At 57.8% G+C, this 25,726-nt stretch overlaps 2 protein-coding genes and 1 long non-coding RNA gene across 9 annotated transcripts; all 3 read left to right on the forward strand.

Annotated features, from left to right (window-relative positions):
• The first annotated feature begins 1,303 nt into the window (after nucleotides 1-1,303).
• On the forward strand, nucleotides 1,304-19,214 carry LOC143159935 (uncharacterized). Of its 3 annotated transcripts, XR_012995285.1 has the most exons (6): nucleotides 1,304-1,362; nucleotides 1,856-2,207; nucleotides 2,298-2,407; nucleotides 5,959-6,118; nucleotides 15,926-16,085; nucleotides 19,001-19,214. It is a non-coding gene; the product is annotated as an uncharacterized LOC143159935 (long non-coding RNA). The 3 variants fall into 3 exon arrangements; XR_012995284.1 differs by lacking the exons at nucleotides 1,304-1,362; nucleotides 1,856-2,207; nucleotides 2,298-2,407 and having other exon boundaries at nucleotides 5,220-6,118; XR_012995286.1 differs by lacking the exons at nucleotides 1,304-1,362; nucleotides 1,856-2,207; nucleotides 2,298-2,407; nucleotides 15,926-16,085; nucleotides 19,001-19,214 and adding an exon at nucleotides 8,111-8,324 and having other exon boundaries at nucleotides 5,204-6,118.
• On the forward strand, nucleotides 11,371-15,062 carry LOC143159934 (uncharacterized). Of its 3 annotated transcripts, XM_076337511.1 has the most exons (4): nucleotides 11,371-11,429; nucleotides 11,923-12,274; nucleotides 12,365-12,474; nucleotides 12,688-15,062. In XM_076337511.1, the coding sequence occupies exons 2-4, from the start codon at nucleotides 12,272-12,274 to the stop codon at nucleotides 13,541-13,543; spliced, it is 969 nt and encodes a 322-aa protein (XP_076193626.1). In that variant the 5' UTR covers nucleotides 11,371-11,429; nucleotides 11,923-12,271; the 3' UTR covers nucleotides 13,544-15,062. The 3 variants fall into 3 exon arrangements, with proteins under 3 accessions (XP_076193626.1, XP_076193624.1, XP_076193625.1); XM_076337509.1 differs by lacking the exon at nucleotides 11,371-11,429 and having other exon boundaries at nucleotides 11,437-12,274; XM_076337510.1 differs by lacking the exons at nucleotides 11,371-11,429; nucleotides 11,923-12,274 and having other exon boundaries at nucleotides 12,282-12,474.
• Nucleotides 19,215-21,943: 2,729 nt separating the features above from the next.
• Nucleotides 21,944-25,625, forward strand: LOC143159932 (uncharacterized). 3 transcript variants are annotated; one of them, XM_076337506.1, is made up of 4 exons: nucleotides 21,944-22,002; nucleotides 22,496-22,847; nucleotides 22,938-23,047; nucleotides 23,261-25,625. In XM_076337506.1, exon 4 carries the CDS (start codon nucleotides 23,997-23,999, stop codon nucleotides 25,299-25,301), a length of 1,305 nt encoding a protein of 434 aa, XP_076193621.1. In that variant the 5' UTR covers nucleotides 21,944-22,002; nucleotides 22,496-22,847; nucleotides 22,938-23,047; nucleotides 23,261-23,996; the 3' UTR covers nucleotides 25,302-25,625. The 3 variants fall into 3 exon arrangements, with proteins under 3 accessions (XP_076193621.1, XP_076193622.1, XP_076193623.1); XM_076337507.1 differs by lacking the exon at nucleotides 21,944-22,002 and having other exon boundaries at nucleotides 22,010-22,847; XM_076337508.1 differs by lacking the exons at nucleotides 21,944-22,002; nucleotides 22,496-22,847 and having other exon boundaries at nucleotides 22,855-23,047.
• Nucleotides 25,626-25,726: the final 101 nt, after the last annotated feature.

A 25,726-nucleotide genomic window follows, 5' to 3' on the forward strand; every position in this document is an offset into this window, starting at 1 on the left:
TTGTGTGTTGCAGGCAGCAAAGTGTGACTACCACGCTTCCTGGCAGGAGCAGCAAGGAGTGCAGACCTATGTTCCTGTACAGAGCAAAGGTGTAACCTCCAGGGCTCTGTGGTCAACTGCTGAGGACATCTAATCCACTAACATGCCTCTGCTTTCCCTGCTTCATGTCTAATTACTTTGCACGCTGGAAGGCAGGGTGGTAACATCCTGCAGTGTCTCTTACCTGAGTGACGAGCCCTGCACAGGAAGCCTTGTATGTATGTAGGGTCAGGAGAGCAGAGCAGTGCCCACCGAGGCAAGGAAAGCTGCAAACAACACAACAAAGCTCAAGGATGACCAGCGTATCTATTGCTCATTTGCAGATCAGCCACTTGCATCTGGTCTGCTCGGACACGCTGTTTCTTGCTAAACAGATCTGCTCCTCTCGCACAAAGCAGCTTTCAGCGTCTTCTCTCCTGCCTTCAGGGTGTCATGTGCGTTGTCTTATTTTTTTCAAATCTCTCACCAGCATCTGTTGACTGGCTGCTGTCACTCCCATGGCCGTGATGCCACTTGTGGACCCATACTGCAATCCCAGGGGCTTACTCCACGGGATAAAAACCCCTGTTCCGCAGGTTCCCTGTGGTGTGTCTACTCCATAGGTAATGGGGTGGGGGGCACAGACAGAAAAAATGGCCAGGCTTTTAAAACAGCCAAAGGCAAAGGACAGACGTGCCCGAGCCACTCGGATGTTTTTGGTACAGAAGCAACAAATATTACTGCCTGGGCTGCGGGTGGCAAAAGGGCAGAGGACTTTAAGCCCTGTACCCCCAGCCAGGCTTACGGTCATGGGATGGTGTAAAGGGGGCTGAGGTGTCCTCCTTCCTCACTGTGCTAATGTGCGGCCACTGGAAGCCGGTACTGCAGCTGGGGAAAAGCGCATGGGCCGCGGCGCCACCGGGCTCCACGTTGCCGTCCGCCGGTAACGGCGATGCGACGCTGCGGTGCTCGCGAGGCGATGCCGCCGCGCTCGTTGCTGCCTCCCGGTAAGGAAACGCCGCTGCCGCCCCACGTGCGCAGCGTCGGCGGCCGCTCGGCGCGCAAAGCGCGGGACTGCGGCGCCGGTGCCGGCCCCGGGCACGCGCCGCCCGGCGGGCTCTCCCTGCTGCTGCCGCCTGGTGGCCGCAGCCCGGTACTGCAGCGCCGCCGCTGCCCCGGTACGCAGCAGCGCCGCCGCCGCCTTCCCTGCTGCCCCTGGTGGCCGAAATGCGGTACTGCAGCCCGGCGATCGCACGCCGGCTCTGATCCCTCCGGCGCGCCGTCGGCGTCCTGCGCATGCGCACTGCCCGGCAGCAGCATGGCGGCGCGCTGGCAACCGGTGAGGTGAGTGAGCCCCTTCGGCGCGTGTCTCTTGCCCGATGGCTGCCCGAGGGTGGCGGGACGGGAAGCTTCAAACCGCCTGCTGCGGCAGGCTCCCGATCCACTGCAGGCGAGCCGGGTCAGGTCAGCCCCAGGGACTTACCCGAGAGCTGACAGAAGGGAAGAGGGGAAGGAGGTGGACACCCTCCCAGGCGCAGGGCACCTGCCCAACTCACCAGAGCTCCCTCTGAGCCTCCCCCGGCCCCGCTCGCTCTGTGTAGCTGCCCCCAGCTCCAGCACTTCCCCTGAAGCCTGTCCCATAGCCCCAGGCCGCCCCCAAGCCCCGTAGTGAAGGCCGCAAGCTGGCCCTCGAATGTGCGTGATTCTCCCTTAACGCGGGTGCCGTTACCAGCGCGAGGAAAGAGCGGCATCTCCAGAAGCCCCTGCGGAAGCAGGGGGTCTGGCCAGGGGCCGTCTACGGTAATAACGGGTGCTGCTTCTTCTTTCCCTCTCCCAGAGGCCGTGCTGAGGACGCAGTTTTCCATTCCTCCCTTGGGGATGCCGTTGACTGCACCTGCCTCAGGCTTGCGTGGGTTGTCTGCCCGGCCTCGCTTTCCTCGCGGCGTGGGGGCGAAAAGGGACAGGCGGAGCGCTTACTGGCTGTGGACAGGAGCTGCCGCAGCTGAAGCTGGAGAGGCCAGAGAAAGGTTAAGAAGAAGAAACTGAAGGACATCCAGGTGGCAGCTGCCTCCCGCTGCAGGCAAGAGACAGCCTGCCTCTCCGGGTGAGGAAGGATCCTTCTTTGCAGTCCGCAGCAGGTCAGGCTGCCCACATGCACCGCAGGGTCTGTATGCGTCACCAGCAGCATGGTACGGCCACGTAGTGCGTGAGTGAGCGAGGCTACATGTCTAGGAAGCCTCATCTTGTGAGAGCTGTAAGACACCCATGTATTCTCTTAGGTGGAGGACAGCCAAGCGACCAGAGTTACGGAAGAGGAAGGGAGGAGGGAAGGAGAAAGAAGCGTCCGAACTGGCAAATTCTCCTGGCAGCGCCGAGAGCGAGCGCTGCGGTGAGTCCTGGGCCCTCCCTGCCCCTCCCCTGGCCCCCCCTCTTTCCCACGCTGCTGTGATTTTTATTTCTTTATTTCTTTGTTTCTTTGTTTATTTCTCTTTCTCTCTCTCTTCCTCTGTCCTATTCGCTGTCCATCACTATTTTTTTTCCTCCTCCATCCCTTTGTCCTGCTCCCTGTCCTTGTCAGTCTTTCTCTTTGTTCTGCCTCTAGCCTGTCTTTGTTTTCTCCACCTCTGTCCTTTTCCCCGTACCTTTTTCTCTCTGCTCCTCAGTCCTTTTCCCTTGTCTTCTTTTTCTCTTTCTGCCATCCCTCTCTTTTTGTCTGTGACCTTCTGTGCTGTTCCCTCCTCTCTCCTCCTCTCTCCTCCTCTCTCCTCCTCTCTCCTCCTCTCTCCTCCTCTCTCCTCCTCTCTCCTCCTCTCTCCTCCTCTCTCCTCCTCTCTCCTCCTCTCTCCTCCTCTCTCCTCCTCTCTCCTCCTCTCTCCTCCTCTCTCCTCCTCTCTCCTCCTCTCTCCTCCTCTCTCTTCCTCTCTCTTCCTCTCTCTTCCTCTCTCTTCCTCCAGTTATCTGTTGTCTTACCTGTCCCTCTTTCTCTGCCTCGAATGTTTCTTTCTCCATCTCTGCCCCGCTCCCTGTCCCTTTTCTTTTATTCTGTCCTCCATTCTCCCCCTAACATTTTTGTCTGTATATCTCCGTACCACTGCCTGTCTCGCTATATCCCCCTGCCCAGCTCGCTGCCCCGTTATTCCCCTCTGTCCTGCTCCCTGGCCCTTTTTCTCATCCTGCAGTCCGTCACTGTTTTTTCTTTCTCCGTCTCTTTATCCTGATCTGTCTCCCTCTTCTTTTCCCTCAGTTCCTCTGGCTTGTTCCCTATCTTTTTCTCTCCCTCCCTCCTTCCTTATTCCTCTCATTCAATTTCTCTCCCAATCCGTCTGTTCTGCTCCCTGCCCATCATTTTCTCTTTCTAGTCTTCTGTCCTGTTCCTCATCACCGTATTTTCTTTCTTCATTTCTCTGCCCTGCTCCCCATTCTTCTCTTTCTTTCTCCATACACCTTTATGCAGATCCCCATCCCTCCCTCCCTCCCTCCCTCTCTCCCTCTCTCTCTGTTGTTATCCTTGCGTCCCTCGTTGTCTCTCCATTCCTCTGTCCTGCTCCCCATCCCTAATTTTCCTTTTCCATTTCTCTGTCCTGCTTTTGGTCCCTGTTTTTCCTCTGGCTCCATCTCCCTGTCATTCTCCCTGTTGCTCTCGCTTGCTCTCTATCCCGATGTCCTGCTCCCCATCCCTGTTTTTCTCTGTATCCCATTTTCTTGCTCCCTGTCCCTCACTTGTTTTCTGTATCCCTCTCTCCTTCCTCCTGTCCTTCCTTCCCCCTGCCCCCCTGCCTCTGGCCTGCTTCTTGTCACTGTTTTTTCTTGCTCCTCCTCTCTGTCCAAGTTCTGTCACTCTCTTTCTCTCTCTGTCCCTCTGTCCTTCCTCCAACCTGTATTTCCCTCTCTCTATCCCTCTGCCCCTAATGCTTCTTCCTCCACCTCTCGGTCCCGTTCCCTGCCCCTTTTTTCCTCTCGCTGTCCATCTGTCCTCCTTCCTCTCCCTGGTTATTCTGCCTTTATCGCTCTGTCCCACTGCCTGTCTCATTGTTTCTGGTTATATCCCCCTGTCCAGCCAGCTGTCCCTTTTTTCCTTTCTCTCTTCCCTACTCTGGCCCTGCTTTTTCTTCCTTCGTCTCTGTCCAGCAGCCCCTCAGCGGTTTCTTTTTTCCCCCTTCTCCATCTCTTTGTCTTAATCTGCATCTGTCCCTGCCCCCGATCCCCAGTCCCTCTGTCCTGTTCCTTGCCCTGCTTTTGGTCTCTTCGTGTCCCGCGCTCTATCCCCATCTTTCCCTCTGTCTCCCTCCTTCCTTTTCCCTCCTTCTTTTTCTTTGCATCCCTTTGTCTTGTTCACCAGTATTTTTTCCTCCCACTCCTCTGTCCTGCTCCCTGTCCCTTACTTCTCTGTCAGTCCCTCTGTCCTGTTGCCTGTCGTTGTTTTTGCTGTCTGCATCGTCTCTTTCGGCTCTGTCCTCCTGTCCTGCTCCCCAGCAGTATTTTTCTTTCTCCAGCTCTCTCACCTGCTCCCCACCCCTCTCTTGTTCCCTCTGGCATTCTTTCCACTTCCCTGTACCTTTCTCTCTGCAATCCTGTGTCCCGCGCTCCCTGTCCCTCCCTGTTTATATCCCACTGTCCTGGTCCCCGTCCCTCTCTTTGCCTCTCTCTCTCTCTCTCCCCCCCTGACCTTGTTGCTGTTTTTTCTTTCTCCATCTCTCTGTCCTGCTGCTCATCTCTCTCCAGTTCCCTTTCTGTTTTTTTTCCCCTCTCTTGATTACTCTGCTTTTCTACCTGTCCCTTTTTTTGGTCTCTCTTCATCCCTCTGTCCTGCTCTGTGTCCCCTCCCTCTCGCTCCCTGTGTGTGTCCTTCTGTGTGTTACCCGTCCTTCTCCCTGTTGATTTTTTTCGTCTTGCTGTATCCCTCTGTCCTGCTCCCTAGAAGTATTTTTTGAATTCTCTGTATTTCTGTTCTTCCGCCCATCGCATTTTTTGTTCTCTGTCTCTCTCTCCTGCTCCCCATCCTCCCCTTTCTCGCTCTGTCGTTCTTTCCTCTTCCTTGTAGGTCTGTTTTTCTCTATCCTTGCGTGTCCCCGTCCCCCCCCCCGCCCCTCCCTCCGTCTCTCCCTATCACACTGTCTTGCTCTCCACCCCTCTCCTTTTTTTCTTTCTGCCCTTCTGATGTGTGTCCCCCCCCAGCCCCCCCTTTTCCGTGTCCTGGTCTTTCTCTACATCCTTCTGTCATTCTCCGTCTCTTGCTCTTCTTGCTCTTTCTCTCTCTCTTCCTGTGTCCTATTCGCTGCCCGTCACTATTTTTTCCCTCCTCCGTCCCTTTGTCCTGCTCCCTGTCCTTGTCAGTCTTTCTCTTTGTTCTGCCTCCAATCTTTCTTTGTTTTCTCCACCTCTGTCCTTTTCCCCATACCTTTTTCTCTCTGCTCCTCCGTCCTTTTCCCTTGTCTTCTTTTTCTCTTTCTGCCATCCCTCTCTTTTTGTCTGTGACCTTCTGTGCTGTTCCCTTTCCTTTCTTCCTCCAATTATCTGTCGTCTTACCTGTCCCTCTTTCTCTGCCTCGAATGTTTCTTTCTCCATCTCTGCCCCGCTCCCTGTCCCTTTTCTTTTATTCTGTCCTCCATTCTCCCCCTAACATTTTTGTCTGTATATCTCCGTACCACTGCCTGTCTCGCTATATCCCCCTGCCCAGGTCGCTGCCCCGTTATTCCCCTCTGTCCTGCTCCCTGGCCCTTTTTCTCACCCTGCAGCCCAGCGCTGGTTTTTCTTTCTCCATCTCTTGGTCCTGATCTGTCTCCCTGTTCTTTTCCCTCAGTCCCTCTGGCTTGTTCCCTATCTTTTTCTCTCCCTCCCTTCTTCCTTATTCCTCTCATTCAGTTTCTCTCCCTATCCATCTGTTCTGCTCCCTGCTCATCATTTTCTCTCTCTTTCCCTCTGTCCTACTGCTGCGCGTAGTGCGCAAGGCTACGTGTCTAGGAAGCCTCATCTCGTAAGAGCTGTAAGACACCCACGTATTCTCTTCGGTGGAGGACAGCCAAGCGACCGGAGTTATAGAAGAGGAGGGTACGAGAGCAGGAGAAAGAAGCGTTTGAACTGGCAAATTCTCCTGGCAAAGGTGAGAGCGAGAGCTGCGGTGAGTCCTGGGCCCTCAGGACCCTGTCGCCCCTCTTCTGCATCCCAGTCCTTCCCTGGCCCCTCCTCTTTCCCATGCTGATGCGATTTTTTGTTTTGTTTTGGTTTTTTTGCGCGCTCCTCTGTACTTCCTTTCTCCATCTCGCTCTGAGCGGCTCCCTGCCCCCATGTTTTAGGTCCTCACTCTCTCTCTGCCCTGTAGCCCATGGCTATTTTTTCCTTCTCCGTCTCTCTCTGTCTGGCTCCCGGCCACTATTTTTGCGTTCCTCCCTCTCTGTCCTGTAGCCCGTCGGTATTTTTGCTGTCTTTGGCTCTCTGTGTCCGGCCCCTTGTCCCTGTTGTTCAAGGTCTTCCTTCTCGGCCCTGTAGCACGTCGCGAGTCTATTTCTTTCTCCATCTCTCTTTTTCCTGCTCCCTGCCCCTTATTTTGAATTCCTCCCTCTGTCCTGTCGCCCATCACTATTTTGTCCTTTCTCCGTGTCACTCTGTCTTATTCCCTGTCCCTGTTTTCCTAAGTCTTCCCTCTCTGCCCCCTAGCCCGTTGCTCTAGTCTTCTTTCCTTGTCTCAGTTTGTCTGGCTCCCTGTACCACTTTCTTCATTCCTCCCTCTCTGCCGTGTCGCCCAGAGCGTCTCCTTTCTCCCTTCTTCTCCGTCTGTCTTGCTGTCCCCATTTTTAAACTCTCCTTTCTCCAGTAGCCCGCCACAGTTTTGTCTTTCTCCGTCTCTCTCTGTCCAACTCCCTGTCTCTAATTTTTAATTCTTCCCTCTCTCTCTGGAAGCCTGTTTGGACTTTTCCCCTTCTCAGTCTCTCTGTCCAGCTCCCTGTCCTTGTTCTTTAATTCCTCCCTCTCTGCCCTGTTACCCATCACCATGTTTAGTTTCCCCATCTCTCTCGGTACAGCTCAAGACCCTGATTTTTAAAATTCCTCCTTCTCTGCCTTAGAGCCTATTGGTATTTTTTTTCTTTCTCTGGCTTTCTCTTTCCAGCTCCCAGGCCCTGTTTTTCAATTTTGTCCTTCTTGGCTCTGTGCCACATTGCTATTTCATTTGTTCATCCAGCTCTCCCTGTCTGGCTCTCTGCCAGGATTTTTTAATTTGTCCCTATCTGTCTTGGAGCCCATTGCTGTTTTTTCTTTCTCTGTGTGTCTCTGTCTGGCTCCCTATGTGTTTTTAATTCCTCCCTCTCTGTCTTGTATGCGTCGCTCTTTTAATTTTCGTTCCCCGATGTCTCTCTGTAGATTGCTCTCAGTCCCGTTTTTTTAATTCCTCCCTCTCTGCCCTGTGGCCCGTCTCTTTTCCCCATTTTATTTCTGCCTTTCTCTCTGTCTGGCTCCCTGTCCCTGGTTTTTTAATTCCTCCCTCTCTGCCCTGTTGCCTGTGCGATCTTTTGCTTTTCTCCGTCTCTCTCTGGCCAGCTCTCTGTCCCTATTCGTTAATTCCTCCCTCTCCGCCCTGTAGCCTGTCGCTTTTGTCCTTTCTCCATCTCACTGTCTCTGGCTCTGACCCTATTTTAGAATTTCCCCCCTCTTCTTTCTGTACACATTGCTCTTCCTTTTGCTCTCCAGCTCTCTTTTTTTTTCTGGCTCCCTGTCCCTGTTTCTTAATTCTTCCCTCTCTGCCCTGTAGCGTGTAGCTATGTGGTTTGTTTTGTGTTGTTCCCCTTGCCCCGCCCCTTCCCTCCATCCTTTGCTGTCCTGGCTCCCTGCCCCTATGCTTGTTTCCTCCCTCTCTGTCATGCTGCCCATCCCTGTTTTTTTCTGCATCTCCATCCTGCTCCCCACCCTTCTTTATCGGTCTCTGTCCTGCTCCTTCTCCCTCTTTCTGCTGACTCCCTTCCTCTCTCTCTCCCTGTTGCTTCTTTCTCCATCTCTGTCAGGCTCCTTGTCCCTATCTTTCTTTGGCTGTCCTGTTCCCTGCCTCATGCTTTCTCACTACACCCCCGCTGTCCAACAGGCTGCCGCTTTTCTTTTCTAGTGGCCTCCGCCTCTGCCCAGCGTTCCATCGCTCCAGGAGCTGACCGACCGACTGTCTGTCCCCCGCCGGACCGACGAGCACGGCTCCAGGAATGACTGCTGAGGTGTCCCAGGGGCAGGGGGAGCATTGGAGGCTCCAAGCCCCAGAGCAGACTTGCTCCCGGGACTTGTTACGTGCATGACTGAATAAACACTCGCCGCCTCCTTTGCCCTCACGGCTGCGTTTGCGCTTCCTTTGCACCGGGCGAGGGGCTGTGATGGAGCCCAGGGGAGGGGGTGACGCGTGGTGGGGGCTGGGTGATGGCTCCCTGTTCCTGCCGGGCTCCAGCTCTGGGCTTGGGCCAGAGGAGCCCCAGGTGCGGGCAGTGAGGCTGATGGCGACGGCCCCTCCCTGTAAAGGGGCCGTGTTGCCAGAGTAGCTGCAGGCTGTGGGGCTGGTGGTGGGGCTGCCGTGCCCCGGGTGGCCGTGGAGGGGCCGGTGTGAGCCAAGGGAGGAGCGGAGCGGTCGCTGAGCGAGGGGGGCGGCGAGGCCGGCAGGAGGGTCGCGCCGCCTCGGAGCGGGGCGGCAGTGGCCGTCCGGAGCCACGCTGGGGAACGCGGGGCTGCGCTGGGGGCTGGGCGGGGCTTCCGGGTGCGTCGGCGGGGGGAGAACGGTGTCCCCGCAGGGTCAGGGAGCGGGGACGGCTGCCTCCCGCGGCATGCCGGGAGCTGTAGTCCTGGGATACGGACTTCCGGTCGGCCATGTTTGTTCCCCGGAGCATGCCGGGAGGTGTAGTCTTCCGTCACTCGGGGACCGGGCGGCCGTGCTGTGTCTGCCGGTGCTTGCCGGGAGGTGTAGTTTTCGCGGACGCGGCTGCCGGGCAGTCGCATGGCTCTCGGGCGCGTGCGGCGCGGCGTAGCCCTTGCTACCGCCGCGGCTCCCGCGGTGGGGCACGAGGTGTAGTTTTGTTGCTGGTTTCGTGTGGTTTTCTGCGGCCTTCCCGCTGCGCCCGGTCCCCGACAAGCCGTGCGGCCGCGCCTCGCGAGCGCATGCCCCTGCCCTTGCTGCTGCCGCCCAGCGACCAAAATGTGGTACTTCAGCTCCAGCGCCGCGAATGCGCTGTCGCGAGGCCGCCCCGCTCGCAATGCCGCCCGGCGACCGAAACGCAGCACTGCAGCAGGGGCGCCGCTCACGCGGAGTTGAGTGCTACACCGCGTTCGCTCCTGCTGCCCGGCGATCAAAAGCCGGTACTGCAGAACGAGCGCCGCGACGCCCGGCTCGCTGCTGCCGCCGGGCGACAATAATGCGGTACTGCAGGTGGGGAACCGTGCATGCCCGATGGCGCGCGACCCCCCCCGTGCTCGCTGCTGCCCCCTGATGAGCAACTTGCGGCACTGCAGGTGCGGCGCTGTATATGCGGGGTGGCGCATGCCCTCGTGCTCGCTGCTGCCGCCGGGCGGCCAAAATCCGGTACTGCAGGTGGAACGGCGCGCATGCGCGGTGGGGGTGTCACGCCGCGCTCGCTACTGCCTCCCAGCGACCAAGGATCGGTACTGCAGCACGGGTGCCGCGCATGCGCATTGGCACGTTCCCGTGCTCGCTGCTGCCTCCCGGTGACAGGAACGTGGTACTGCAGGTGGAACGGCGCGCATGCGCGGTGGGGGTGTCACGCCGCGCTCGCTACTGCCTCCCAGCGACCAAGGATCGGTACTGCAGCACGGGTGCCGCGCATGCGCGGTGGCACGTTCCCGTGCTCGCTGCTGCCTCCCGGTGACAGGAACGTGGTACTGCAGGTGGAACGGCGCGCATGCGCGGTGGGGGTGTCACGCCGCGCTCGCTACTGCCTCCCAGCGACCAAGGATCGGTACTGCAGCACGGGTGCCGCGCATGCGCGGTGGCACGTTCCCGTGCTCGCTGCTGCCTCCCGGTGACAGGAACGTGGTACTGCAGGTGGAACGGCGCGCATGCGCGGTGGGGTGCCAAGCCGCGCTCGCTACTGCCTCCCAGCGACCAGAGGTCGGTACTGCAGCACGGGTGCCGCGCATGCGCGGTGGCACGTTCCCGTGCTCGCTGCTGCCTCCCGGTGACAGGAACGTGGTACTGCAGGTGGAACGGCGCGCATGCGCGGTGGGGGTGTCACGCCGCGCTCGCTACTGCCTCCCAGCGACCAAGGAACGGTACTGCAGCACGGGTGCCGCGCATGCGCGGTGGCACGTTCCCGTGCTCGCTGCTGCCTCCCGGTGACAGGAACGTGGTACTGCAGGTGGAACGGCGCGCATGCGCGGTGGGGTGCCAAGCCGCGCTCGCTACTGCCTCCCAGCGACCAGAGGTCGGTACTGCAGCACGGGTGCAGCGCATGCGCAGTGGCACGTTCCCGTGCTCGCTGCTGCCTCCCGGTGACAGGAACGTGGTACTGCAGGTGGAACGGCGCGCATGCGCGGTGGGAGTGTCACGCCGCGCTCGCTACTGCCTCCCAGCGACCAGAGGTCGGTACTGCAGCTCGGGTGCCGCGCATGCGCGGTGGCTCGTTCCCGTGCTCGCTGCTGCCTCCCGGTGACAGGAACGTGGTACTGCAGGTAGAGCGCCGCGCATGCTGCCGCCACCTGGTGACCAAAAGTCGGTACTGCAGAACGGGCGCCGCGCATGTGCGCTTGAGCACGCTGCCGCGCTGGCTGCTGCCGCCGGGCAACCGAAGCGCGGTAGTGCAGCCCGGGTGCTACGCATGCGCAGTGGCGCGCGGTGGGTGGGTCGCTAAACTGCGCTCTCGCTGCTGCCGCCCAGAGACCAAGATGCGGTACTGCAGCACGGGTGCCGCACATGGGCGGTGGTGCGCGCCCCCGCTGCGTTCGCTGTTGCCGCCCGACAACCAAGGAGCGGTACTGCGGGTAGGCGCTGCGCATGGGCGGCGGCGCCACCGCGCTCCACGTTGCCGTCCGCCGGTAACGGCGATGCGACGCTGCGGTGCTCGCGAGGCGATGCCGCCGCGCTCGTTGCTGCCTCCCGGTAAGGAAACGCCGCTGCCGCCCCACGTGCGCAGCGTCGGCGGCCGCTCGGCGCGCAAAGCGCGGGACTGCGGCGCCGGTGCCGGCCCCGGGCACGCGCCGCCCGGCGGGCTCTCCCTGCTGCTGCCGCCTGGTGGCCGCAGCCCGGTACTGCAGCGCCGCCGCTGCCCCGGTACGCAGCAGCGCCGCCGCCGCCTTCCCTGCTGCCCCTGGTGGCCGAAATGCGGTACTGCAGCCCGGCGATCGCACGCCGGCTCTGATCCCTCCGGCGCGCCGTCGGCGTCCTGCGCATGCGCACTGCCCGGCAGCAGCATGGCGGCGCGCTGGCAACCGGTGAGGTGAGTGAGCCCCTTCGGCGCGTGTCTCTTGCCCGGTGGCTGCCCGAGGGTGGCGGGACGGGAAGCTTCAAACCGCCTGCTGCGGCAGGCTCCCGATCCACTGCAGGCGAGCCGGGTCAGGTCAGCCCCAGGGACTTACCCGAGAGCTGACAGAAGGGAAGAGGGGAAGGAGGTGGACACCCTCCCAGGCGCAGGGCACCTGCCCAACTCACCAGAGCTCCCTCTGAGCCTCCCCCGGCCCCGCTCGCTCTGTGTAGCTGCCCCCAGCTCCAGCACTTCCCCTGAAGCCTGTCCCATAGCCCCAGGCCGCCCCCAAGCCCCGTAGTGAAGGCCGCAAGCTGGCCCTCGAATGTGCGTGATTCTCCCTTAACGCGGGTGCCGTTACCAGCGCGAGGAAAGAGCGGCATCTCCAGAAGCCCCTGCGGAAGCAGGGGGTCTGGCCAGGGGCCATCTACGGTAATAACGGGTGCTGCTTCTTCTTTCCCTCTCCCAGAGGCCGTGCTGAGGACGCAGTTTTCCATTCCTCCCTTGGGGATGCCGTTGACTGCACCTGCCTCAGGCTTGCGTGGGTTGTCTGCCCGGCCTCGCTTTCCTCGCGGCGTGGGGGCGAAAAGGGACAGGCGGAGCGCTTACTGGCTGTGGACAGGAGCTGCCGCAGCTGAAGCTGGAGAGGCCAGAGAAAGGTTAAGAAGAAGAAACTGAAGGACATCCAGGTGGCAGCTGCCTCCCGCTGCAGGCAAGAGACAGCCTGCCTCTCCGGGTGAGGAAGGATCCTTCTTTGCAGTCCGCAGCAGGTCAGGCTGCCCACATGCACCGCAGGGTCTGTATGCGTCACCAGCAGCATGGTACGGCCACGTAGTGCGTGAGTGAGCGAGGCTACATGTCTAGGAAGCCTCATCTTGTGAGAGCTGTAAGACACCCATGTATTCTCTTAGGTGGAGGACAGCCAAGCGACCAGAGTTACGGAAGAGGAAGGGAGGAGGGAAGGAGAAAGAAGCGTCCGAACTGGCAAATTCTCCTGGCAGCGCCGAGAGCGAGCGCTGCGGTGAGTCCTGGGCCCTCCCTGCCCCTCCCCTGGCCCCCCCTCTTTCCCACGCTGCTGTGATTTTTATTTCTTTATTTCTTTGTTTCTTTGTTTATTTCTCTTTCTCTCTCTCTTCCTCTGTCCTATTCGCTGTCCATCACTATTTTTTTTCCTCCTCCATCCCTTTGTCCTGCTCCCTGTCCTTGTCAATCTTTCTCTTTGTTCTGCCTCTAGCCTGTCTTTGTTTTCTCCACCTCTGTCCTTTTCCCCGTACCTTTTTCTCTCTGCTCCTCAGTCCTTTTCCCTTGTCTTCTTTTTCTCTTTCTGCCATCCCTCTCTTTTTGTCTGTGACCTTCTGTGCTGTTCCCTCCTCTCTCTTCCTCTCTCTTCCTCTCTCTTCCTCTCTCTTCCTCTCTCTTCCTCTCTCTTCCTCTCTCTTCCTCTCTCTTCCTCTCTCTTCCTCTCTCTTCCTCTCTCTTCCTCCAGTTATCTGTTGTCTTACCTGTCCCTCTTTCTCTGCCTCGAATGTTTCTTTCTCCATCTCTGCCCCGCTCCCTGTCCCTTTTCTTTTATTCTGTCCTCCATTCTCCCCCTAACATTTTTGTCTGTATATCTCCGTACCACTGCCTGTCTCGCTATATCCCCCTGCCCAGCTCGCTGCCCCGTTATTCCCCTCTGTCCTGCTCCCTGGCCCTTTTTCTCATCCTGCAGTCCGTCACTGTTTTTTCTTTCTCCGTCTCTTTATCCTGATCTGTCTCCCTCTTCTTTTCCCTCAGTTCCTCTGGCTTGTTCCCTATCTTTTTCTCTCCCTCCCTCCTTCCTTATTCCTCTCATTCAATTTCTCTCCCAATCCGTCTGTTCTGCTCCCTGCCCATCATTTTCTCTTTCTAGTCTTCTGTCCTGTTCCTCATCACCGTATTTTCTTTCTTCATTTCTCTGCCCTGCTCCCCATTCTTCTCTTTCTTTCTCCATACACCTTTATGCAGATCCCCATCCCTCCCTCCCTCCCTCCCTCTCTCCCTCTCTCTCTGTTGTTATCCTTGCGTCCCTCGTTGTCTCTCCATTCCTCTGTCCTGCTCCCCATCCCTAATTTTCCTTTTCCATTTCTCTGTCCTGCTTTTGGTCCCTGTTTTTCCTCTGGCTCCATCTCCCTGTCATTCTCCCTGTTGCTCTCGCTTGCTCTCTATCCCGATGTCCTGCTCCCCATCCCTGTTTTTCTCTGTATCCCATTTTCTTGCTCCCTGTCCCTCACTTGTTTTCTGTATCCCTCTCTCCTTCCTCCTGTCCTTCCTTCCCCCTGCCCCCCTGCCTCTGGCCTGCTTCTTGTCACTGTTTTTTCTTGCTCCTCCTCTCTGTCCAAGTTCTGTCACTCTCTTTCTCTCTCTGTCCCTCTGTCCTTCCTCCAACCTGTATTTCCCTCTCTCTATCCCTCTGCCCCTAATGCTTCTTCCTCCACCTCTCGGTCCCGTTCCCTGCCCCTTTTTTCCTCTCGCTGTCCATCTGTCCTCCTTCCTCTCCCTGGTTATTCTGCCTTTATCGCTCTGTCCCACTGCCTGTCTCATTGTTTCTGGTTATATCCCCCTGTCCAGCCAGCTGTCCCTTTTTTCCTTTCTCTCTTCCCTACTCTGGCCCTGCTTTTTCTTCCTTCGTCTCTGTCCAGCAGCCCCTCAGCGGTTTCTTTTTTCCCCCTTCTCCATCTCTTTGTCTTAATCTGCATCTGTCCCTGCCCCCGATCCCCAGTCCCTCTGTCCTGTTCCTTGCCCTGCTTTTGGTCTCTTCGTGTCCCGCGCTCTATCCCCATCTTTCCCTCTGTCTCCCTCCTTCCTTTTCCCTCCTTCTTTTTCTTTGCATCCCTTTGTCTTGTTCACCAGTATTTTTTCCTCCCACTCCTCTGTCCTGCTCCCTGTCCCTTACTTCTCTGTCAGTCCCTCTGTCCTGTTGCCTGTCGTTGTTTTTGCTGTCTGCATCGTCTCTTTCGGCTCTGTCCTCCTGTCCTGCTCCCCAGCAGTATTTTTCTTTCTCCAGCTCTCTCACCTGCTCCCCACCCCTCTCTTGTTCCCTCTGGCATTCTTTCCACTTCCCTGTACCTTTCTCTCTGCAATCCTGTGTCCCGCGCTCCCTGTCCCTCCCTGTTTATATCCCACTGTCCTGGTCCCCGTCCCTCTCTTTGCCTCTCTCTCTCTCTCTCTCCCCCTGACCTTGTTGCTGTTTTTTCTTTCTCCATCTCTCTGTCCTGCTGCTCATCTCTCTCCAGTTCCCTTTCTGTTTTTTTTCCCCTCTCTTGATTACTCTGCTTTTCTACCTGTCCCTTTTTTTGGTCTCTCTTCATCCCTCTGTCCTGCTCTGTGTCCCCTCCCTCTCGCTCCCTGTGTGTGTCCTTCTGTGTGTTACCCGTCCTTCTCCCTGTTGATTTTTTTCGTCTTGCTGTATCCCTCTGTCCTGCTCCCTAGAAGTATTTTTTGAATTCTCTGTATTTCTGTTCTTCCGCCCATCGCATTTTTTGTTCTCTGTCTCTCTCTCCTGCTCCCCATCCTCCCCTTTCTCGCTCTGTCGTTCTTTCCTCTTCCTTGTAGGTCTGTTTTTCTCTATCCTTGCGTGTCCCCGTCCCCCCCCCCGCCCCTCCCTCCGTCTCTCCCTATCACACTGTCTTGCTCTCCACCCCTCTCCTTTTTTTCTTTCTGCCCTTCTGATGTGTGTCCCCCCCCAGCCCCCCCTTTTCCGTGTCCTGGTCTTTCTCTACATCCTTCTGTCATTCTCCGTCTCTTGCTCTTCTTGCTCTTTCTCTCTCTCTTCCTGTGTCCTATTCGCTGCCCGTCACTATTTTTTCCCTCCTCCGTCCCTTTGTCCTGCTCCCTGTCCTTGTCAGTCTTTCTCTTTGTTCTGCCTCCAATCTTTCTTTGTTTTCTCCACCTCTGTCCTTTTCCCCATACCTTTTTCTCTCTGCTCCTCCGTCCTTTTCCCTTGTCTTCTTTTTCTCTTTCTGCCATCCCTCTCTTTTTGTCTGTGACCTTCTGTGCTGTTCCCTTTCCTTTCTTCCTCCAATTATCTGTCGTCTTACCTGTCCCTCTTTCTCTGCCTCGAATGTTTCTTTCTCCATCTCTGCCCCGCTCCCTGTCCCTTTTCTTTTATTCTGTCCTCCATTCTCCCCCTAACATTTTTGTCTGTATATCTCCGTACCACTGCCTGTCTCGCTATATCCCCCTGCCCAGGTCGCTGCCCCGTTATTCCCCTCTGTCCTGCTCCCTGGCCCTTTTTCTCACCCTGCAGCCCAGCGCTGGTTTTTCTTTCTCCATCTCTTGGTCCTGATCTGTCTCCCTGTTCTTTTCCCTCAGTCCCTCTGGCTTGTTCCCTATCTTTTTCTCTCCCTCCCTTCTTCCTTATTCCTCTCATTCAGTTTCTCTCCCTATCCATCTGTTCTGCTCCCTGCTCATCATTTTCTCTCTCTTTCCCTCTGTCCTACTGCTGCGCGTAGTGCGCAAGGCTACGTGTCTAGGAAGCCTCATCTCGTAAGAGCTGTAAGACACCCACGTATTCTCTTCGGTGGAGGACAGCCAAGCGACCGGAGTTATAGAAGAGGAGGGTACGAGAGCAGGAGAAAGAAGCGTTTGAACTGGCAAATTCTCCTGGCAAAGGTGAGAGCGAGAGCTGCGGTGAGTCCTGGGCCCTCAGGACCCTGTCGCCCCTCTTCTGCATCCCAGTCCTTCCCTGGCCCCTCCTCTTTCCCATGCTGATGCGATTTTTTGTTTTGTTTTGGTTTTTTTGCGCGCTCCTCTGTACTTCCTTTCTCCATCTCGCTCTGAGCGGCTCCCTGCCCCCATGTTTTAGGTCCTCACTCTCTCTCTGCCCTGTAGCCCATGGCTATTTTTTCCTTCTCCGTCTCTCTCTGTCTGGCTCCCGGCCACTATTTTTGCGTTCCTCCCTCTCTGTCCTGTAGCCCGTCGGTATTTTTGCTGTCTTTGGCTCTCTGTGTCCGGCCCCTTGTCCCTGTTGTTCAAGGTCTTCCTTCTCGGCCCTGTAGCACGTCGCGAGTCTATTTCTTTCTCCATCTCTCTTTTTCCTGCTCCCTGCCCCTTATTTTGAATTCCTCCCTCTGTCCTGTCGCCCATCACTATTTTGTCCTTTCTCCGTGTCACTCTGTCTTATTCCCTGTCCCTGTTTTCCTAAGTCTTCCCTCTCTGCCCCCTAGCCCGTTGCTCTAGTCTTCTTTCCTTGTCTCAGTTTGTCTGGCTCCCTGTACCACTTTCTTCATTCCTCCCTCTCTGCCGTGTCGCCCAGAGCGTCTCCTTTCTCCCTTCTTCTCCGTCTGTCTTGCTGTCCCCATTTTTAAACTCTCCTTTCTCCAGTAGCCCGCCACAGTTTTGTCTTTCTCCGTCTCTCTCTGTCCAACTCCCTGTCTCTAATTTTTAATTCTTCCCTCTCTCTCTGGAAGCCTGTTTGGACTTTTCCCCTTCTCAGTCTCTCTGTCCAGCTCCCTGTCCTTGTTCTTTAATTCCTCCCTCTCTGCCCTGTTACCCATCACCATGTTTAGTTTCCCCATCTCTCTCGGTACAGCTCAAGACCCTGATTTTTAAAATTCCTCCTTCTCTGCCTTAGAGCCTATTGGTATTTTTTTTCTTTCTCTGGCTTTCTCTTTCCAGCTCCCAGGCCCTGTTTTTCAATTTTGTCCTTCTTGGCTCTGTGCCACATTGCTATTTCATTTGTTCATCCAGCTCTCCCTGTCTGGCTCTCTGCCAGGATTTTTTAATTTGTCCCTATCTGTCTTGGAGCCCATTGCTGTTTTTTCTTTCTCTGTGTGTCTCTGTCTGGCTCCCTATGTGTTTTTAATTCCTCCCTCTCTGTCTTGTATGCGTCGCTCTTTTAATTTTCGTTCCCCGATGTCTCTCTGTAGATTGCTCTCAGTCCCGTTTTTTTAATTCCTCCCTCTCTGTCCTGTAGCCTATCGTGATTTGTTCTTTCTGTGTCTCTCCTTTTTCTGGCTCGTGGTCTCTATTTTTCAGTTTCTCCCTCTTGGCACTGTAGCCCGATGCTATTATTTGTCTGTCTGCGTCTCTCTTTGTCCAGCTCCCTGTCCCTGTTGCTCAGTTTCTTCCTTCTCAGCCCTGTAGCATGTTGCGATTCTGTTTCTTTCTCCGCCTTTCCTTTCCCAGGTCCCCGTCCCTTACTAATTCCTCCCTCTCTGTCCTAGTGCCCCTTGGGTTCCCCCCCGCCTTTCTCCAGCTCACTCTTTCTTGCTTCCTGTCCCTGTTTTTTAATTCCTCCCTGCCTGCTGTGTCGCTTTTTTCTTTTCTCCATCTCTCTAGGTCCGTCTCGCTGCCCCCATTTTTTAAGTCTTCCTCTCTGCCGTGTACCCTGCCGCTATTTTTGCATGTCTCCATCCCTCTCTGTCCAGCTCCCTCTCCCTATTTATTAATTCCTTCCTCTTCTTCCTGCACCCGCCGCTATTCCCTGCGATCTCCATCTCTCTCTGTCCACCTCCCTGTCCCCAGTTTTTCATTCCTCCCTCTGCCCCCTGTAGCCTGTCTGGACTTTTGCCTCGGTCTCTCTCTCTGTCCGGCTCCCCCTCTCTGTGTTTTAATTCCACGTTCTCTGTCCCATAGCCCCACGCTATTTGTTTGTCTTTCTCCATCTCTCTTTGGCTAGCTCCCTGCTGCTGTTTTTTATTTCCTCCTTATCCATCTTGTAGCCCATCGCTGTTTTATTTCTTTTCTGTCTCCATGTCTCTCTGTCCGGCTCCCGGTCCCTGTTCTTTAATTCCTCCCTCTTCCCTGTAGCCCACCGCTGTTTTTTTCTGTTCTCAGTCGTGATCGTGCTCTGTCTGGTCCCCTGTCCATATTTATCAATTCCTCCCTCTCTGCCCTGTGGCCCGTCTCTTTTCCCCATTTTATTTCTGCCTTTCTCTCTGTCTGGCTCCCTGTCCCTGGTTTTTTAATTCCTCCCTCTCTGCCCTGTTGCCTGTGCGATCTTTTGCTTTTCTCCGTCTCTCTCTGGCCAGCTCTCTGTCCCTATTCGTTAATTCCTCCCTCTCCGCCCTGTAGCCTGTCGCTTTTGTCCTTTCTCCATCTCACTGTCTCTGGCTCTGACCCTATTTTAGAATTTCCCCCCTCTTCTTTCTGTACACATTGCTCTTCCTTTTGCTCTCCAGCTCTCTTTTTTTTTCTGGCTCCCTGTCCCTGTTTCTTAATTCTTCCCTCTCTGCCCTGTAGCGTGTAGCTATGTGGTTTGGTTTGGTTTGTTCCCCTTGCCCCTTCCCTTCCCTCCATCATTCGCTGTCCTGGCTCCCTGCCCCTATGCTTGTTTCCTCCCTCTCTGTCATGCTGCCCATCCCTGTTTTTTTCTGCATCTCCATCCTGCTCCCCACCCTTCTTTATCGGTCTCTATCCTGCTCCTTCTCCCTCTTTCTGCTGACTCCCTTCCTCTCTCCCTGTTGCTTCTTTCTCCATCTCTGTCAGGCTCCTTGTCCCTATCTTTCTTTGGCTGTCCTGTTCCCTGCCTCATGCTTTCTCACTACACCCCCGCTGTCCAACAGGCTGCCGCTTTTCTTTTCTAGTGGCCTCCGCCTCTGCCCAGCGTTCCATCGCTCCAGGAGCTGACCGACCGACTGTCTGTCCCCCGCCGGACCGACGAGCACGGCTCCAGGAATGACTGCTGAGGTGTCCCAGGGGCAGGGGGAGCATTGGAGGCTCCAAGCCCCAGAGCAGACTTGCTCCCGGGACTTGTTACGTGCATGACTGAATAAACACTCGCCGCCTCCTTTGCCCTCACGGCTGCGTTTGCGCTTCCTTTGCACCGGGCGAGGGGCTGTGATGGAGCCCAGGGGAGGGGGTGACGCGTGGTGGGGGCTGGGTGATGGCTGCCTGTTCCTGCCGGGCTCCAGCTCTGGGCTTGGGCCAGAGGAGCCCCAGGTGCGGGCAGTGAGGCTGATGGCGACGGCCCCTCCCTGTAAAGGGGCTGTGTTGCCAGAGTAGCTGCAGGCTGTGGGGCTGGTGGTGGGGCTGCCGTGCCCCGGGTGGCCGTGGAGGGGCCGGTGTGAGCCAAGGGAGGAGCGGAGCGGTCGCTGAGCGAGGGGGGCGGCGAGGCCGGCAGGAGGGTCGCGCCGCCTCGGAGCGGGGCGGCAGTGGCCGTCCGGAGCCACGCTGGGGAACGCGGGGCTGCGCTGGGGGCTGGGCGGGGCTTCCGGGTGCGTCGGCGGGGGGAGAACGGTGTCCCCGCAGGGTCAGGGAGCGGGGACGGCTGCCTCCCGCGGCATGCCGGGAGCTGTAGTCCTGGGATACGGACTTCCGGTCGGCCATGTTTGTTCCCCGGAGCATGCCGGGAGGTGTAGTCTTCCGTCACTCGGGGACCGGGCGGCCGTGCTGTGTCTGCCGGTGCTTGCCGGGAGGTGTAGTTTTCGCGGACGCGGCTGCCGGGCAGTCGCATGGCTCTCGGGCGCGTGCGGCGCGGCGTAGCCCTTGCTACCGCCGCGGCTCCCGCGGTGGGGCACGAGGTGTAGTTTTGTTGCTGGTTTCGTGTGGTTTTCTGCGGCCTTCCCGCTGCGCCCGGTCCCCGACAAGCCGTGCGGCCGCGCCTCGCGAGCGCATGCCCTTGCCCTTGCTGCTGCCGCCCAGCGACCAAAATGTGGTACTTCAGCTCCAGCGCCGCGAATGCGCTGTCGCGAGGCCGCCCCGCTCGCAATGCCGCCCGGCGACCGAAACGCAGCACTGCAGCAGGGGCGCCGCTCACGCGGAGTTGAGTGCTACACCGCGTTCGCTCCTGCTGCCCGGCGATCAAAAGCCGGTACTGCAGAACGAGCGCCGCGACGCCCGGCTCGCTGCTGCCGCCGGGCGACAATAATGCGGTACTGCAGGTGGGGAACCGTGCATGCCCGATGGCGCGCGACCCCCGTGCTCGCTGCTGCCCCCTGATGAGCAACTTGCGGCACTGCAGGTGCGGCGCTGTATATGCGGGGTGGCGCATGCCCTCGTGCTCGCTGCTGCCGCCGGGCGGCCAAAATGCGGTACTGCAGGTGGAACGGCGCGCATGCGCGGTGGGGGTGTCACGCCGCGCTCGCTACTGCCTCCCAGCGACCAAGGATCGGTACTGCAGCACGGGTGCCGCGCATGCGCGGTGGCACGTTCCCGTGCTCGCTGCTGCCTCCCGGTGACAGGAACGTGGTACTGCAGGTGGAACGGCGCGCATGCGCGGTGGGGTGCCAAGCCGCGCTCGCTACTGCCTCCCAGCGACCAGAGGTCGGTACTGCAGCACGGGTGCAGCGCATGCGCAGTGGCACGTTCCCGTGCTCGCTGCTGCCTCCCGGTGACAGGAACGTGGTACTGCAGGTGGAACGGCGCGCATGCGCGGTGGGGGTGTCACGCCGCGCTCGCTACTGCCTCCCAGCGACCAAGGAACGGTACTGCAGCACGGGTGCCGCGCATGCGCGGTGGCACGTTCCCGTGCTCGCTGCTGCCTCCCGGTGACAGGAACGTGGTACTGCAGGTGGAACGGCGCGCATGCGCGGTGGGGTGCCAAGCCGCGCTCGCTACTGCCTCCCAGCGACCAGAGGTCGGTACTGCAGCACGGGTGCAGCGCATGCGCAGTGGCACGTTCCCGTGCTCGCTGCTGCCTCCCGGTGACAGGAACGTGGTACTGCAGGTGGAACGGCGCGCATGCGCGGTGGGAGTGTCACGCCGCGCTCGCTACTGCCTCCCAGCGACCAGAGGTCGGTACTGCAGCTCGGGTGCCGCGCATGCGCGGTGGCTCGTTCCCGTGCTCGCTGCTGCCTCCCGGTGACAGGAACGTGGTACTGCAGGTAGAGCGCCGCGCATGCTGCCGCCACCTGGTGACCAAAAGTCGGTACTGCAGAACGGGCGCCGCGCATGTGCGCTTGAGCACGCTGCCGCGCTGGCTGCTGCCGCCGGGCAACCGAAGCGCGGTAGTGCAGCCCGGGTGCTACGCATGCGCAGTGGCGCGCGGTGGGTGGGTCGCTAAACTGCGCTCTCGCTGCTGCCGCCCAGAGACCAAGATGCGGTACTGCAGCACGGGTGCCGCACATGGGCGGTGGTGCGCGCCCCCGCTGCGTTCGCTGTTGCCGCCCGACAACCAAGGAGCGGTACTGCGGGTAGGCGCTGCGCATGGGCGGCGGCGCCACCGCGCTCCACGTTGCCGTCCGCCGGTAACGGCGATGCGACGCTGCGGTGCTCGCGAGGCGATGCCGCCGCGCTCGTTGCTGCCTCCCGGTAAGGAAACGCCGCTGCCGCCCCACGTGCGCAGCGTCGGCGGCCGCTCGGCGCGCAAAGCGCGGGACTGCGGCGCCGGTGCCGGCCCCGGGCACGCGCCGCCCGGCGGGCTCTCCCTGCTGCTGCCGCCTGGTGGCCGCAGCCCGGTACTGCAGCGCCGCCGCTGCCCCGGTACGCAGCAGCGCCGCCGCCGCCTTCCCTGCTGCCCCTGGTGGCCGAAATGCGGTACTGCAGCCCGGCGATCGCACGCCGGCTCTGATCCCTCCGGCGCGCCGTCGGCGTCCTGCGCATGCGCACTGCCCGGCAGCAGCATGGCGGCGCGCTGGCAACCGGTGAGGTGAGTGAGCCCCTTCGGCGCGTGTCTCTTGCCCGGTGGCTGCCCGAGGGTGGCGGGACGGGAAGCTTCAAACCGCCTGCTGCGGCAGGCTCCCGATCCACTGCAGGCGAGCCGGGTCAGGTCAGCCCCAGGGACTTACCCGAGAGCTGACAGAAGGGAAGAGGGGAAGGAGGTGGACACCCTCCCAGGCGCAGGGCACCTGCCCAACTCACCAGAGCTCCCTCTGAGCCTCCCCCGGCCCCGCTCGCTCTGTGTAGCTGCCCCCAGCTCCAGCACTTCCCCTGAAGCCTGTCCCATAGCCCCAGGCCGCCCCCAAGCCCCGTAGTGAAGGCCGCAAGCTGGCCCTCGAATGTGCGTGATTCTCCCTTAACGCGGGTGCCGTTACCAGCGCGAGGAAAGAGCGGCATCTCCAGAAGCCCCTGCGGAAGCAGGGGGTCTGGCCAGGGGCCATCTACGGTAATAACGGGTGCTGCTTCTTCTTTCCCTCTCCCAGAGGCCGTGCTGAGGACGCAGTTTTCCATTCCTCCCTTGGGGATGCCGTTGACTGCACCTGCCTCAGGCTTGCGTGGGTTGTCTGCCCGGCCTCGCTTTCCTCGCGGCGTGGGGGCGAAAAGGGACAGGCGGAGCGCTTACTGGCTGTGGACAGGAGCTGCCGCAGCTGAAGCTGGAGAGGCCAGAGAAAGGTTAAGAAGAAGAAACTGAAGGACATCCAGGTGGCAGCTGCCTCCCGCTGCAGGCAAGAGACAGCCTGCCTCTCCGGGTGAGGAAGGATCCTTCTTTGCAGTCCGCAGCAGGTCAGGCTGCCCACATGCACCGCAGGGTCTGTATGCGTCACCAGCAGCATGGTACGGCCACGTAGTGCGTGAGTGAGCGAGGCTACATGTCTAGGAAGCCTCATCTTGTGAGAGCTGTAAGACACCCATGTATTCTCTTAGGTGGAGGACAGCCAAGCGACCAGAGTTACGGAAGAGGAAGGGAGGAGGGAAGGAGAAAGAAGCGTCCGAACTGGCAAATTCTCCTGGCAGCGCCGAGAGCGAGCGCTGCGGTGAGTCCTGGGCCCTCCCTGCCCCTCCCCTGGCCCCCCCTCTTTCCCACGCTGCTGTGATTTTTATTTCTTTATTTCTTTGTTTCTTTGTTTATTTCTCTTTCTCTCTCTCTTCCTCTGTCCTATTCGCTGTCCATCACTATTTTTTTTCCTCCTCCATCCCTTTGTCCTGCTCCCTGTCCTTGTCAATCTTTCTCTTTGTTCTGCCTCTAGCCTGTCTTTGTTTTCTCCACCTCTGTCCTTTTCCCCGTACCTTTTTCTCTCTGCTCCTCAGTCCTTTTCCCTTGTCTTCTTTTTCTCTTTCTGCCATCCCTCTCTTTTTGTCTGTGACCTTCTGTGCTGTTCCCTCCTCTCTCTTCCTCTCTCTTCCTCTCTCTTCCTCTCTCTTCCTCTCTCTTCCTCTCTCTTCCTCTCTCTTCCTCTCTCTTCCTCTCTCTTCCTCTCTCTTCCTCCAGTTATCTGTTGTCTTACCTGTCCCTCTTTCTCTGCCTCGAATGTTTCTTTCTCCATCTCTGCCCCGCTCCCTGTCCCTTTTCTTTTATTCTGTCCTCCATTCTCCCCCTAACATTTTTGTCTGTATATCTCCGTACCACTGCCTGTCTCGCTATATCCCCCTGCCCAGCTCGCTGCCCCGTTATTCCCCTCTGTCCTGCTCCCTGGCCCTTTTTCTCATCCTGCAGTCCGTCACTGTTTTTTCTTTCTCCGTCTCTTTATCCTGATCTGTCTCCCTCTTCTTTTCCCTCAGTTCCTCTGGCTTGTTCCCTATCTTTTTCTCTCCCTCCCTCCTTCCTTATTCCTCTCATTCAATTTCTCTCCCAATCCGTCTGTTCTGCTCCCTGCCCATCATTTTCTCTTTCTAGTCTTCTGTCCTGTTCCTCATCACCGTATTTTCTTTCTTCATTTCTCTGCCCTGCTCCCCATTCTTCTCTTTCTTTCTCCATACACCTTTATGCAGATCCCCATCCCTCCCTCCCTCCCTCCCTCTCTCCCTCTCTCTCTGTTGTTATCCTTGCGTCCCTCGTTGTCTCTCCATTCCTCTGTCCTGCTCCCCATCCCTAATTTTCCTTTTCCATTTCTCTGTCCTGCTTTTGGTCCCTGTTTTTCCTCTGGCTCCATCTCCCTGTCATTCTCCCTGTTGCTCTCGCTTGCTCTCTATCCCGATGTCCTGCTCCCCATCCCTGTTTTTCTCTGTATCCCATTTTCTTGCTCCCTGTCCCTCACTTGTTTTCTGTATCCCTCTCTCCTTCCTCCTGTCCTTCCTTCCCCCTGCCCCCCTGCCTCTGGCCTGCTTCTTGTCACTGTTTTTTCTTGCTCCTCCTCTCTGTCCAAGTTCTGTCACTCTCTTTCTCTCTCTGTCCCTCTGTCCTTCCTCCAACCTGTATTTCCCTCTCTCTATCCCTCTGCCCCTAATGCTTCTTCCTCCACCTCTCGGTCCCGTTCCCTGCCCCTTTTTTCCTCTCGCTGTCCATCTGTCCTCCTTCCTCTCCCTGGTTATTCTGCCTTTATCGCTCTGTCCCACTGCCTGTCTCATTGTTTCTGGTTATATCCCCCTGTCCAGCCAGCTGTCCCTTTTTTCCTTTCTCTCTTCCCTACTCTGGCCCTGCTTTTTCTTCCTTCGTCTCTGTCCAGCAGCCCCTCAGCGGTTTCTTTTTTCCCCCTTCTCCATCTCTTTGTCTTAATCTGCATCTGTCCCTGCCCCCGATCCCCAGTCCCTCTGTCCTGTTCCTTGCCCTGCTTTTGGTCTCTTCGTGTCCCGCGCTCTATCCCCATCTTTCCCTCTGTCTCCCTCCTTCCTTTTCCCTCCTTCTTTTTCTTTGCATCCCTTTGTCTTGTTCACCAGTATTTTTTCCTCCCACTCCTCTGTCCTGCTCCCTGTCCCTTACTTCTCTGTCAGTCCCTCTGTCCTGTTGCCTGTCGTTGTTTTTGCTGTCTGCATCGTCTCTTTCGGCTCTGTCCTCCTGTCCTGCTCCCCAGCAGTATTTTTCTTTCTCCAGCTCTCTCACCTGCTCCCCACCCCTCTCTTGTTCCCTCTGGCATTCTTTCCACTTCCCTGTACCTTTCTCTCTGCAATCCTGTGTCCCGCGCTCCCTGTCCCTCCCTGTTTATATCCCACTGTCCTGGTCCCCGTCCCTCTCTTTGCCTCTCTCTCTCTCTCTCCCCCCCTGACCTTGTTGCTGTTTTTTCTTTCTCCATCTCTCTGTCCTGCTGCTCATCTCTCTCCAGTTCCCTTTCTGTTTTTTTTCCCCTCTCTTGATTACTCTGCTTTTCTACCTGTCCCTTTTTTTGGTCTCTCTTCATCCCTCTGTCCTGCTCTGTGTCCCCTCCCTCTCGCTCCCTGTGTGTGTCCTTCTGTGTGTTACCCGTCCTTCTCCCTGTTGATTTTTTTCGTCTTGCTGTATCCCTCTGTCCTGCTCCCTAGAAGTATTTTTTGAATTCTCTGTATTTCTGTTCTTCCGCCCATCGCATTTTTTGTTCTCTGTCTCTCTCTCCTGCTCCCCATCCTCCCCTTTCTCGCTCTGTCGTTCTTTCCTCTTCCTTGTAGGTCTGTTTTTCTCTATCCTTGCGTGTCCCCGTCCCCCCCCCCGCCCCTCCCTCCGTCTCTCCCTATCACACTGTCTTGCTCTCCACCCCTCTCCTTTTTTTCTTTCTGCCCTTCTGATGTGTGTCCCCCCCCAGCCC

This window comes from Aptenodytes patagonicus, chromosome 4, assembly GCF_965638725.1.
Source record: "Aptenodytes patagonicus chromosome 4, bAptPat1.pri.cur, whole genome shotgun sequence".
NCBI classification, from domain to species: Eukaryota; Metazoa; Chordata; class Aves; order Sphenisciformes; family Spheniscidae; genus Aptenodytes; species Aptenodytes patagonicus.

Excerpts from the sequence above, each read along its gene's own strand:
- LOC143159932 (XM_076337506.1), top strand. The coding sequence starts at position 23,997 with ATGCAGATCCCCATCCCTCCCTCCCTCCCTCCCTCTCTCCCTCTCTCT.
- LOC143159934 (XM_076337509.1), top strand. The coding sequence starts at position 13,434 with ATGCAGATCCCCATCCCTCCCTCCCTCCCTCCCTCTCTCCCTCTCTCT.